This window comes from Glycine soja, chromosome 16 (assembly GCF_004193775.1).
Source record: "Glycine soja cultivar W05 chromosome 16, ASM419377v2, whole genome shotgun sequence".
In the NCBI taxonomy this organism is placed as follows: Eukaryota; Viridiplantae; Streptophyta; class Magnoliopsida; order Fabales; family Fabaceae; genus Glycine; species Glycine soja.
In genome coordinates this window covers 18,838,795-18,851,119 of record NC_041017.1, presented here as the reverse complement: position 1 = coordinate 18,851,119, position 12,325 = coordinate 18,838,795, and the positions used below count along the sequence as shown (strand labels likewise).

The 12,325-nt window shown below is 36.4% G+C and overlaps 2 protein-coding genes across 2 annotated transcripts; both read left to right on the top strand.

Annotated features, from left to right (window-relative positions):
- Positions 1-482: 482 nt before the first annotated feature.
- On the top strand, positions 483-1,625 carry LOC114389829 (U3 small nucleolar ribonucleoprotein protein MPP10-like). Its single transcript, XM_028350556.1, has 2 exons — positions 483-1,001; positions 1,090-1,625. The coding sequence occupies exons 1-2, from the start codon at positions 563-565 to the stop codon at positions 1,623-1,625; spliced, it is 975 nt and encodes a 324-aa protein (XP_028206357.1). The 5' UTR covers positions 483-562.
- A 150-nt stretch (positions 1,626-1,775) lies between these two features.
- On the top strand, positions 1,776-3,515 carry LOC114389828. The gene is made up of 4 exons (XM_028350555.1): positions 1,776-2,318; positions 2,433-3,024; positions 3,096-3,454; positions 3,501-3,515. Exons 1-4 carry the CDS (start codon positions 1,806-1,808, stop codon positions 3,513-3,515), a joined length of 1,479 nt encoding a protein of 492 aa, XP_028206356.1. The 5' UTR covers positions 1,776-1,805.
- Positions 3,516-12,325: the final 8,810 nt, after the last annotated feature.

The following is a 12,325-nucleotide window of genomic DNA, read 5'->3' as shown; positions in this document are numbered from 1 at the left end:
TTACCTCCGTTATGCAAATAAGTCCCTGCTGTTAAAATCTAATTTCCTCCGTTAGTCAAATGTCTATTTGGCAAACGTAAGCATCCAATGTGGCAGGTTTGAGTCCAAGTCAGCAATATTATGTGGCAAGGCAAGGACTGAATTGAAAAATTAGGTTAAAAAGAAATCAAAAATGAAGTAAACTCATTTTCCCTTTCACTGTCTTACTGCTGTAGGGTTTTTTAACTGTTTGCCTCTTCCCTCCCCTGCATTCTCGTCATTGAGGGTTCGCGCTTTTTGTCAGGTTGGTGGTTTCATTCAATTCGTTTGCATTGTTTTGGTGGTTTGATTTGGGGTTTTATATGTTCGAGGGGTTTCATCTACATTGTCTTCGCGCTTCGTAGGGAGGTTTATGATCCTTTATTATTTTCGTTTATGATGTTCTGTTTTTATAGATGACAATGTTTTTGGTTTTTGATTGTGTCTTCGCGCTTTTTGACAATGTCAATGTCTTCGCGCTTTTTGAGGTAGGTTTTTTTATTTCCTAATATCTGACCATGTTTGCGGTTTCTGATTGTGTAGAATGAATGATAATATAACTTTAGTATTGCACCATGGAGGAAGATTCACTCCACGTGCCAGTGATGGAAAGGTTGAATATATAGGCGGAGAATTTGACGTTTGGGAGGATATATCTGCAGATTGCCTGAATGCATTTATCTTATATGATCTGGTGAAAGCTTGTAAGAAGTATAGTAATATAGGAGAATGTTTTTGGTTGATTGATAAAGACTTAGATTTTAATCATGGGTTAAGGAGTTGTACAACTGATGGAGATATATTACACTTAGTTAGGGATGCTTTTGAAAATGAGAATGAGATAAATGTTTATTTTCATCATGAAGTAGATCCAATTTTAGAAGAAGTCCCACAGATGTTGTACTTGGAATGTGATCCAATTCGAAAAGCTGTTGAGAATGAGGATGATTTAGATGATGTACCTGTTGCTGGCCATGAGGAAGGTAAGTTTTAATTCATCTGTACTTGGTCCGACATGGTTACCATAATTAATTAATATGATTAATTTTTACTTTATCACCATTGATGCAGATGTTGGTGCTGGAGAGCAGAGAGATGCTGGTGAGCAGATGGATGCTGGTAAGCAGAGGGATGGTGGTGAGCAGAGGGATATTGATGCTGGTGAGCAAAGAGATGGTAGTGAGCAGAGGAATACTGATGCTGGTGAGCAAAGAGATGGTAGTGAGCAGAGGGATGCTGAAGCTGGTGAGGAGAGAGATGCTGATGGTGAAGAGAGAGATGTTGCTGATAGTGAGGAGGAAAAGGAAGTTGACAGTGATGAGACAGATGCTGAGTGGTTTATAAATTTCTCTTGTATGTTGAATGAAGTTGAAGCTGAAGTTGAGACAGATGGTTATCATTCAGAGGAGCTTAATATCCCCATTAGTAGTGATGATGAAGATGAGGATGTTGAAGTTTATCCTCAATATAGTCAAAGTAGTGGAGTTGGTGAACAGAAGTTGGAATTAGGGATGAAGTTTGGTACTCTAGATGAATTTAAATCTGCCTTGAGGGAGTATAGCATATTGATGGGCAGGGAGTTCAAGTGGAAGAAGAATGATAAATAGAGGGCTAGAGCAAAATGCAAGAAGGCATTTTGTGATTGGGAAATCTACTGTGCAAAGAATGAAGTTAGAAACTCTTTTCAGATAAAGACATTTAAGCATAACCATAATTGCTGCAGAGAAGTGAACAACAAACAAGCAAATAGACAGTGGGTGGTCAGTAAACTTGAGGGCAAACTCAGAATGCAGCCAACCCTTAAATGTGTTGAAGCTTTGGAATATTTCAAGCAAGAGTTTGGAGTGCACATTGAAGTTACAAAGATGTGGAGAGCCATGAAAGAAGCAAAGCAATTAGTGGAAGGGAATGAGAGGAAACAATATGCCAAAGTATTTGATTATGCACATGAATTGTTGAGGAGCAATCCTGGATCAACAGTTAAGATCAACACAGTGCCAAGTCCAGAAGGTCCACCACAATTTCAGAGGCTATATATTTGTCTTGCTGGCTGTAAGAAGGGGTTTGTTGCTGGATGTAGACCATTCATAGGTCTAGATGGATGTTTCCTAAAGAGTGCATTTGGAGGAAACTTGCTCTCTGCTGTTGGGCTTGATGGCAATAACCACATCTATGTTATTGCTTATGCTGTTGTGGACATTGAGAACAAAGACAATTGGAAATGGTTTTTAACTTTGTTGCATGAAGATCTTGGGGATTACATACAGAATGGGTGGAATTTCATGTCAGACATGCAAAAGGTATGACATGGTGTGATTTGCAATTGTTATCATAAGTTAGGTATTTAATTGAAGTTAATGACATAAGTTAGGGACTAGTCCAGAAGTATTTACTACTTTGTTGCAATTTTTCAGGGACTTATTCCAGCTTTACAGGAAGTCATGCCTGGTGCACCTCATAGATTTTGTGTCTTGCATCTTTGGAAAAATTTTACAAAGCAATGGAAAAGCAAGGAACTTAAAGGAATTGTGTGGCAATGTGCAAAATCCACTACTGTTGCTGAGTTTGAAGGCCATATGGCCCATTTGAAGACAATCAACTACCAGGCTTGGGAGTATTTGAATAAATGGCCCAAACAAGCATGGACAAAAGCCCACTTCAGTACAATACCCAAGGTGGACAATATATGCAACAACACTTGTGAGGTATTCAATTCCAGAATTCTGCAGTATAGATGCAAGCCTATTATCACAATGCTTGAAGAAATTAGAAGTTATATCATGAGAACCATGGCTGCCCGCAAGGTTAAACTTTCTGGAAAACCTGGACCATTATGTCCAGTGCAGTATAAAAGACTAGAAAAAGAATTCCATTTTGCTAATCAATGGACTCCCATTTGGTGTGGTGATAACATGGGCCTGAGATATGAGGTCCACATGTGGGGGAATAAGGTTGAGGTCAATTTAGGTGAATGGACATGCACTTGTGGAGTATGGCAACTAACAGGTTGTGTTCTTTATAGTTTTTTTTTTTCATTCCTAACCTACATGTGTGCTGATTTTACAACTTTGATGTAGGGATGCCATGCCGACATGCCATTGCAACAATAACTCACAAAGGAGGGAAGCCTGAGGACATGTGTCATGAGTGGCTGTCAATAGAAGCTTATAATAAGACATACCAGCATTTTATTGAACCAGTCCAAGGACCACAATATTGGGCCCAGACACAGTATACACACCCTGTTCCACCACATAAAAGGGTCCAAAGAGGAAGGCCAAAGAAAAATAGAAGGAGATCTGTAGATGAGGACAATGTCACAGGACATAAGCTAAAGAGGAAATTGGCTGAGTTTACATGTGGAAGGTGTGGCCAAACCAATCATAACATTAGAAGCTGTAAAAATATTGGAGTTCCTGTTAGGCCAAATAAATATGTTGCACCATCAACTTCAAATGAGGATGACCACCTATTATCTCAAGATGAACAAGCTTTGAATGAGGCTGAAGAAGCTGCTGCTCATGTTCAACAAGATCAGGTGGAGATTAATTTATCTCAGCCTCATTTGTCACAAGATAGTGACATGGAGTTGATGGTAAATATTTGTCACAACAAAGTAGTTTTATCTCAACCTAATTTGTTGCAGCACTCCATTTTTATATATTACAATTATTCATGTTTGACATTTACATGTAGGTCCCTGCAACTATTGTTCCACCAATAGCAAGGAATAAGCTAACCATAACAAGAGCCAAACAAAGGAAGGTTGCTGATAAAGATGATGCAGAAAACTGAAGAAGCATTTTTTGTTGCATTTTGAAGGTTGCTGAAGGTTGCTGAAGACCCATTTTTTGTTGCGCATTTTGAAGGTTGCTGATGAAGAAAACTGAAGAAGCATTTTTTGTTGCATTTTGATATTATGATGTGTAGTTGTATATTTTGAAAGCTTCACTGGCATGTGAAATGATGTAAACATTATGGCCTACTGAACAATTGCTTCTAACTACCATGCTTTGGGATGTCAAATATTATGTGAAATTGATCTAAAGTCATGTTTCTTCTCTTTCTTTTATAAATTATACACTGTGTTGGATTTGGAGTTGGAGTAGTACAATCCATCCCAACATACATTATGAGCTGCTTCTTATTACCTAATTCTCTTTCTTTTATTAAATTATATTTAATAAACTGCAAATTTTAGCAATAAATTTCACCAACAAATTATATTTAATTGAAATGGATAATTGACAGTAGCAACAAAAGCTGCTATTACACTACAAAAGCTACTTCCTATTACAAATTCTTCAGCAAAACAACAATTGATAGTAGCAACAAAAGCTGCTATTACACTACAAAAGCTACTTCCTACTACAAATTCTTCAGCAAAACAACAATTACAATATCAAAAGCTGCTATTACACATTTTACCTAAAATACATTCCCCCTAAAACTAACATTACAATTAAAAATGAAAAACCTAACAACACAATGTTTGTTAAATTTCTCATTTTCTTCTGCAAAGCTTCAATTTGTAGCCTCAAATCAGCCACTACCATTGTTTCTCTTGAGACAGAAGACGAATTAGAAAGTTGGTTTTCTTCTTCAACCCATTGAAAAAATTGACAGTTATCTGGGTCTGTTTGGGGTAATGCACAAGTATAGAATAACCTTCCTGGGTTCCTCCTTGTTCTTGCAGTTCGAATAGCTGCACGTCTTCCATGGTGGCATTGCCGAATGAAACTACCAGAAAATGCACAACAACTGCCACTTGCAGACATGGACAAATCAAGTGAACAAGCAGCAGGGACTGAGCCTCAGAGTAGAAGAAGAAGAAGCAACTCAACGTGGGAAGAAGAAGAAGAAGAAGAAGAAGAAGCAACCAGCAGCTTCGTAAACCCTAATTTTTTTGGGGAAGAAGAAGCAACCTTGCATGTGAGAGACAATTTATAGATGCAGACCTCAGTGCCACGTTGGACAATCTACATGGCACTGAATTGCCACTTATACACCTCACTAACGCCGTCACCTGAGAATTTAACGACAGAGACTATTTTGCAAAACTTATGTAAAGTTAGGGACTATTATGAATTAAAATTTAAGTCAGGGACTAATATGCAAAGTGGTTACAATCTCAGGGACTAAATTGTCTATTCACTCATTGTTTGTGTATAAAAAATAGAAGAAATTTGTCAGCAAATTTTTAATTGGTTTGAAATTTGGTTCTTGAGGGTTAAATTTGTGAATGAGGTTCGTAAATTTCAATAAAATAAATTATATTATAAAATATTTTTGAAGTAATTTTTTAGACCAGTTTGAATTTATAGTTTTTAATAATTTTTTAATTAAATTAGTTTTATATTTTACATGCTTGTTTGTGTGTATAATATAGAAGAAATATGTGATGATATTTATTTAAAGAAAATATTTGAGTCCCGGAAAAATTTGGTAAATATGGAATTTTGAGTATATTTTTAATTAGATTAAGTTGGTTTTGATAGTTTGTTAGTGTGTTAAAAATTAATGAAGCATGTATTGTCAAAAGTGTGTAAAAGTAAAAAAATTTGTAACATCATAATTATTTGAAGTAAGTATTTTGAGTGTGGAAATTTATTTTAATATAAAGTTATATTCATTTTTTAATTAGATAAGGTTGATGTTCATGATTTGTTGGTGTGTCTTAAAAATTTATTTGCATTCAACTTGAACGGTATTTAAAATTAAATTTTTTTCCCATTATATTTATTTGAAGTACGTATTTTGAAGTTATTGTTGTGAAAATTAATTATTTATAAATAATACTAACTTTGTTTATGGTTTATTTGGGCTTTAAAGTTACTACCTTTGGAATCGTATTTTTTTTTAAGTGTTTACCATCCAAAATATTTCAAGTTAATAAATTTTTTATAGAAGAAAATTTTAATGTCAAATTGTGTTGAAGAAAATTTTTGTGATTACATTTTACTATTTTGAATTTATTATGATTAATTAATTAAAATATTCTTTTTGTAGGTACACGATGAATTCGGTTATCAATGGAAGGGTATATGAAGATAATGATGGTGTAATATTTGAAGGCAGTAAAAAAGCGATTCAGATTAAACGTGGAATTAGTTTCAATGCTTTGAAGAAAAAAATTGGAGACAATGTAAAATTACAAAATAATGAAATTATTTCTGCTATCAATTGTAGATTTTTAGTGTCAGGAAAATATATTGTCTTGCAAATTTGCGATGACGAAGACGTTGAAACGATGCTGGAAAGTTTTAAACAACAAGAAATGTCAGTTCTAGAATTGTACATAGAAAAGGATGTGGCTCGTGGTTCAATGTTTCATTCTGCAAATTCGGTTACATCATGTGGAAATTATTTATCTAATGATGACACACAACCGCGCGCCAACAAATATGAGCAATTTACATCTTGACGAAGATGATGATGATGATGATGATTATCTTGTGTCTAACTCATACGTTGAAGAGTCTTTAGACGAAGATGACAGTGTTGACGGTATATCTGATATAGACAATGAAGTCACCGAGATGATTCCACTAGTAAGAATTGTTCACCCAACAGAAAGTATAATTTCATCTTAAAAAATACTTCAATACATTTATTATTTCACGACAATTGTATTTAATGCCAAATAAGTATGATTTGAATTTTTTTTGGACTATAAGGTGTACAAGGAATTCAAAATCCATTTTGGAATGATGCTTTGCATTATAATAATATCAACTGGAGTCATTCTGATGAGGATGACATTTGTGGTTTGGAGATGCCATCCAGTTTTAATGTTGGCCAAAAATTATATGTTGGCATGAAATTTGATAGTAAAGATGTGGTCAAGAATGCAGTCAAACAATATGTTATGAAGGTGCATCAAAGTTTTCAAGTGGTTGAAAGCAAATGGGACAAGTATGTGGTTTGTTGCTTGAATAAAAATGCAGATTGTCCTTACCCTTTCTACATGAGGGCAATTCTATCTAAAAAAACTGATTCATGGAAAGTCACTCAATGGGGTGGACCACACACATGTCTCATTATGACCATGACCCAAGATCACGAGAAACTTTATTCATATTTAATTGCCACTTGTGTAGTAGGTACGTACTTTATGTTCATATTATGTTATTGTTTAGCCTTAATTGTCATTTAAATTTTGTTATTCTATTGACAGGCATGATCAAAGAAGATCCATCGATAAAAATTTCATTGATTCAAGAGAGGATTAACAGTCAATTTGCGTACAAGGTGTCGTACAAAAATGCTTGGTTGGTGAAACAAAAAGCCATTGCTATTGAATATGGCGATTGGGATGAGTCATGCGAAACTTTCGTCGTGGCTAACACACATGCAAAATCATTCTCCTGGATTGTATTTTCAAATACTACATGACGATTTTATCGTTGGAAATACGGTTAGTCGCAAACAACGCCAATTTCATAGAGTTTTTTGGACTTTTGGCCAATGCAAATAGGCTTTCAAGTACTGTAAGCCAATCATACAAGTTGACGGCACACATTTGTACGACAAATACCGTGGGACCCTCTTAATGGCCACATCACAAGATGAAAATGGTGGTGTCCTTCCTCTAGCATTCACGGTGGTCGAAGGTGAGACGTTGACAGTGTGGTCATGGTTTTTGGCACACTTGCGTGAACATGTCACAGATAAAAATGGTATTTGTCTGTTATCCGATCGACACGCGAGTATAAAGTTCGTTGTCGCTAATGAAGCACTTGGCTGGCAACCTCCCCACGGTTATCATGTCTATTGCGTGCGACACATAGCAAGCAACTTCAATCGAAAATTCAATAGTGCCAAACAAAAAGAAATGTTGAAGAAATTGGGTAAGATTTCATATTTGATGGTCACGTTTATTTTACTTTCATTTATACTTAAAATTGTTATTGATAACTAATTTTATGCAGCCTACACTCCTTGCAAGCACATTTTTGATCAAAATTTAGAAAAATTTCGTGAACTGAGTCCAGCCATAGCAACATGGATTGATCGCATCTCAAAGGAAAAATGGACGATGGCTTACGATAGAGAAGGACGTCGATATGGCCACATGACAATGAACCTCTCAGAATGTATCAATAAGGTTTTAAAGGATTGTCGCAACATTCCCATTACAGCATTGGTGAAATCAACGTATAGTAGGTGTCGAAAGTACTTTGTTGAGCGTGGCCGCCAAGCCCAAAGACAGTTAAATGAAGGCCAAATATATTGTTCAAAGCTTGTTAAAGAATTGAGGAAAAATCAAGAAGAAGCTTGTACGCACATCGTTCGCGTGTATGATATCCACTCCACAAGGTTTGAAGTAGAGGAGAGCTTCAACCCTATAACGCAACGTGGCAGACAAAAGTGGGCAGTTAACTTGAATGGTCATCATTGTCAATGCGGAAGGTATTCTGCGCTTCATTATCCATGTTCACACATTATTACAGCTTGTGGTTACGTGAGCATGAACTACTACCAATATATAGATGTTGTTTATACAAACGAGCACATCTTAAAAGCTTACTCTGCACAATGGTGGCCTCTTGGGAATGAAGCGGCTATTCCTCCTTCTGATGATGCATGGACACTTATCCTTGACCCAACTACAATTCGTGCGAAAGGTCGGCCAAAATCAACAAGGATAAGAAATGAGATGGATTGGGTCGAATCATCTGATCACCGACCAAAATGTAGTAAATGTGGAGCCGAAGGGCATAACAGGCGTCGCTGTCCAATGCAATCTGAGCGTGGGAGTTTTTCAAATCGTTGATTTATGTATGTTAGTCGAGTGACTTGTATTTGTTTACGTTTTGTTCAATGTATTGAATTTCTGGGGTTCAATGAATTCGGTAGTTAAAAACATTTTGCCTTTTGTACATTACTTATTTGTGGGGTTCAATGAATTCGTTAGTTAAAACCATAAACATAAAACCCTAAACCAAAACCGTACCCACTAACCATAAACCTCAACCTAAACCAAATCCATACCCACCAACCCTAAACCTAGACCCTAAAACCCTAACCCCTAAACCTAAACTACTAAACGTAAACCCTAACCACTAACCATGAACCTAAACCACTAATTCTAAACCCTAACCACCAGCCCTAAACCTAAACCACTAACCCTAACCACTAACCACTAACCCTAAACCCTAAACCTAAACCACTAAACCTAAAACCCTAAACACTAACCCTAAACCCTAACCACTAACCCTAGACACTAACCCTAAACCTAAACCACTAACCCTAAACCCTAACCACTAACCCTAAACCATAACCACCAACCCTAAACCCTTAACCACTAAACATAGACCCTAACCACTACCCCTAAACCTAAACCACTAACCCTAAACCCTAACCACTAACCCTAAACCTAAACCATATACTTAGTTTGATGCGCGACATAAAAATAGTCATTATGATTACTACTATTACTTAATTTGATTTGTCTACTTTAATTTTTCTTTATGACTTTATTTATTATTCTAGTTTGATGCGCGACATAAAAATAGTCATTATGGTGTCCGCGATGGTGATTCCATAACAAATGGTCATTGAAAATGCAATTCCATAACAAATTCCATAACAAGTAGTATGAGATACCATAAATTAAGTTTGAAATTCAAATTACAAAGATACAACACAAATTTTAAATAGAGACATCAAAATCAGTCATTATGGTGTCCGTGATGGCGCGAGGATGTGCCACATGGTCGATCCCACCTTCGGGCTTGACGATCCAGATTTCTTCTTGCGCGCTGTCTCCGCCCTTGTTGCTCAGCCTCTGCAAAAAACTCGTGACGCAAATCAACACCTAATAAGTCATCCATATCAGGTATTGCTCCGGGTACATCCCATTGTGGACCTAATGGGGCATTAGGTGTTGCCATTAGGGCATCATGTTGCTGCGAAGGGGTCATGGTCGGCCATGAAAAATGAGGATGTGTTTCCGCAACACCACCAAACGAATGTTCGCTTGCAGACATATCAGTGTCATGACCTTTGAAAGGATACTGATACATCTGCGAAGGATACTGAGAAAATGTTGGTGGCGTGTAATACATTCCATGGCCATACTGCTCCATTTGTTGGGAAAAATCTTTCGCTTGAACAATCCCCCTTCGTCTGTCAAAACCTCGAGTTTCAACACTTGACTGAAGTATGTGAAACTGTTGTAGGGGAAATCGACGCTCTGATGCTGGACCATGTGCCACAGGGTCAGTGATCCTTTCTTGCTCTTGGGATAAAATCGCTAACTTTTCTACATATGGCACGAGATCATCAACTGTCCATGTGTTTCGCCCTTGTGGTGACACCATATACTGCAATGTCTCGGGAACTTCACCCTGCAATTATTAGGGTAAGCAAATTAATGTTGATGCTTTAAAAAATAAATTGAAGTTAAATAATTAAAAAGAAATAAATACCAATGTAGTCGTGTTTGCATTGTTTGGGTCGACAAACATTTTTGTTTTTCACCTATACCAGACCATGTAATCCGAGTTAAAACTCAATAGGCCCTCTTGTCGAGGATAAACGTCGACCCTAAACTCAACTCGATTATTCCACTGACTGATAAATGAGGCCAAAAGCTGGAACCAATTTTCATCTTGTTTGCCTTTCAGCGTTAGCCCATGGATATTCTGTGGTTGCGAAGGAGACTCCGGAATAGGTTGTTGCATTTCAAATTGTCGCAACACTCTATCCGATTGGTGCCACTCTACAACATGGAAACAAATGAGTGGCACCACTGCGCACCACGCCACACTGCCAACCAAACAAATGGGAGGCAACATCGACATAACAGTTGCTGTGTAAGGCTCCCACAGAAACTGCATACAATAACACAATTGTTAATTTATCTTAAACCATGACATTTTATTTATTATTTAACGAATACATAATGATCTTGTTACCTCATGTCGTTTCATGATATCCAATTTGCGACGGAAAACTATTAGATCATCATTGCCAATATGTTGGTTTCCACGTCGTAGCCACCTACAAAAAAAATATGAAATAATTAGTGCTGACGCATTACATTATTGATTATTTTCAAATGATTTTTTTAAACAACTAACCTGTGTCCGAGTGGTTTGTTTTCTATTATAGGAGGAGTTCTCTTTGGAGCCAAAATCGTGCAGCGTTCCCATGCCCACATTTGGATTAAGATGCACATACCTCCGATTGATTTTATTTTGTAATTGGTGGCGCTGCACATCTCTCTGTATAAATAAGCAAGCACGGCAGGTCCCCATACATACGTGCTGCACTGTTCAAATTCCCGTAAAAATTGGAGGTACCTTAGGGAAACTTTACTGCTACTTTTGTCAACAAATAGAACTTCTCCAATGAATCTGAGGATCCATGCACGGGTAAACCTTTGTAATTGTTCTACGTTACCGTCATGGATATTTATTTCTGAAAAATGGTGAGCCAACCAACTTAATTTGACCACACTGCCTTGAAGTTCACCTTCCTGTGGTCTGACTCCCAATAATTCTTCACACAATTCAGCCCAATCAAGATTAGTCTGACCAATTAATGGTGCCCCCTCAGTATGAAGACCTAACAAGACTGACACATCTTGAAGAGTAATCGTAGCCTCTCCGCATCTCAAGTGAAACGTGTGTGTCTCGGGCCTCAATCTTTCAATCAAGACTGTAATTAATGAAGAATTAATTTTTAGGTACCCCATCTTCATTATCCAATAAAATCCAGATTGGCGAAGCAGAGGAATAATTTCCTCTGGTATTTCTTCTTGTCCTTGATAGATGGGCACAGCTCGTCTGGTATGTAATTTCCTATCTGGTTCCCCATTCCAAACATGTTCGGAAACATGTTTAGGTTGCAGCCATAAAACGTCTCCATCTATTGGACCAGACTTAATGTGTATACTAGATGAAGATGACGACGAAGATGTCATTGATACTGTAAAGTAAAATATAATACAAAAAATTGACAACAAAAATTTTACATTAAAAAAATTAACAACATTTACAAAAAATCAATTAAATATACATACCACATAATTAAAATCTGAATAAATAACAAAATATATCAATTTGAACAAATAACAAAATTAAAAATAACAATACGTACACAAATTTAAATAGATGTTCTAAAATAGTCTACAAATAACAAAATTACAAATTTAATAGCTACACAAATTTAAATAAATGTTCTAAAATACTCTACAAATAACAAAATTACAAATTTAATAGCTACACAAATTTAAATAAACGACCAAATTAAAATACATAAATTTGTTACACGTACAAAAATTTAACACAAAAAAAAC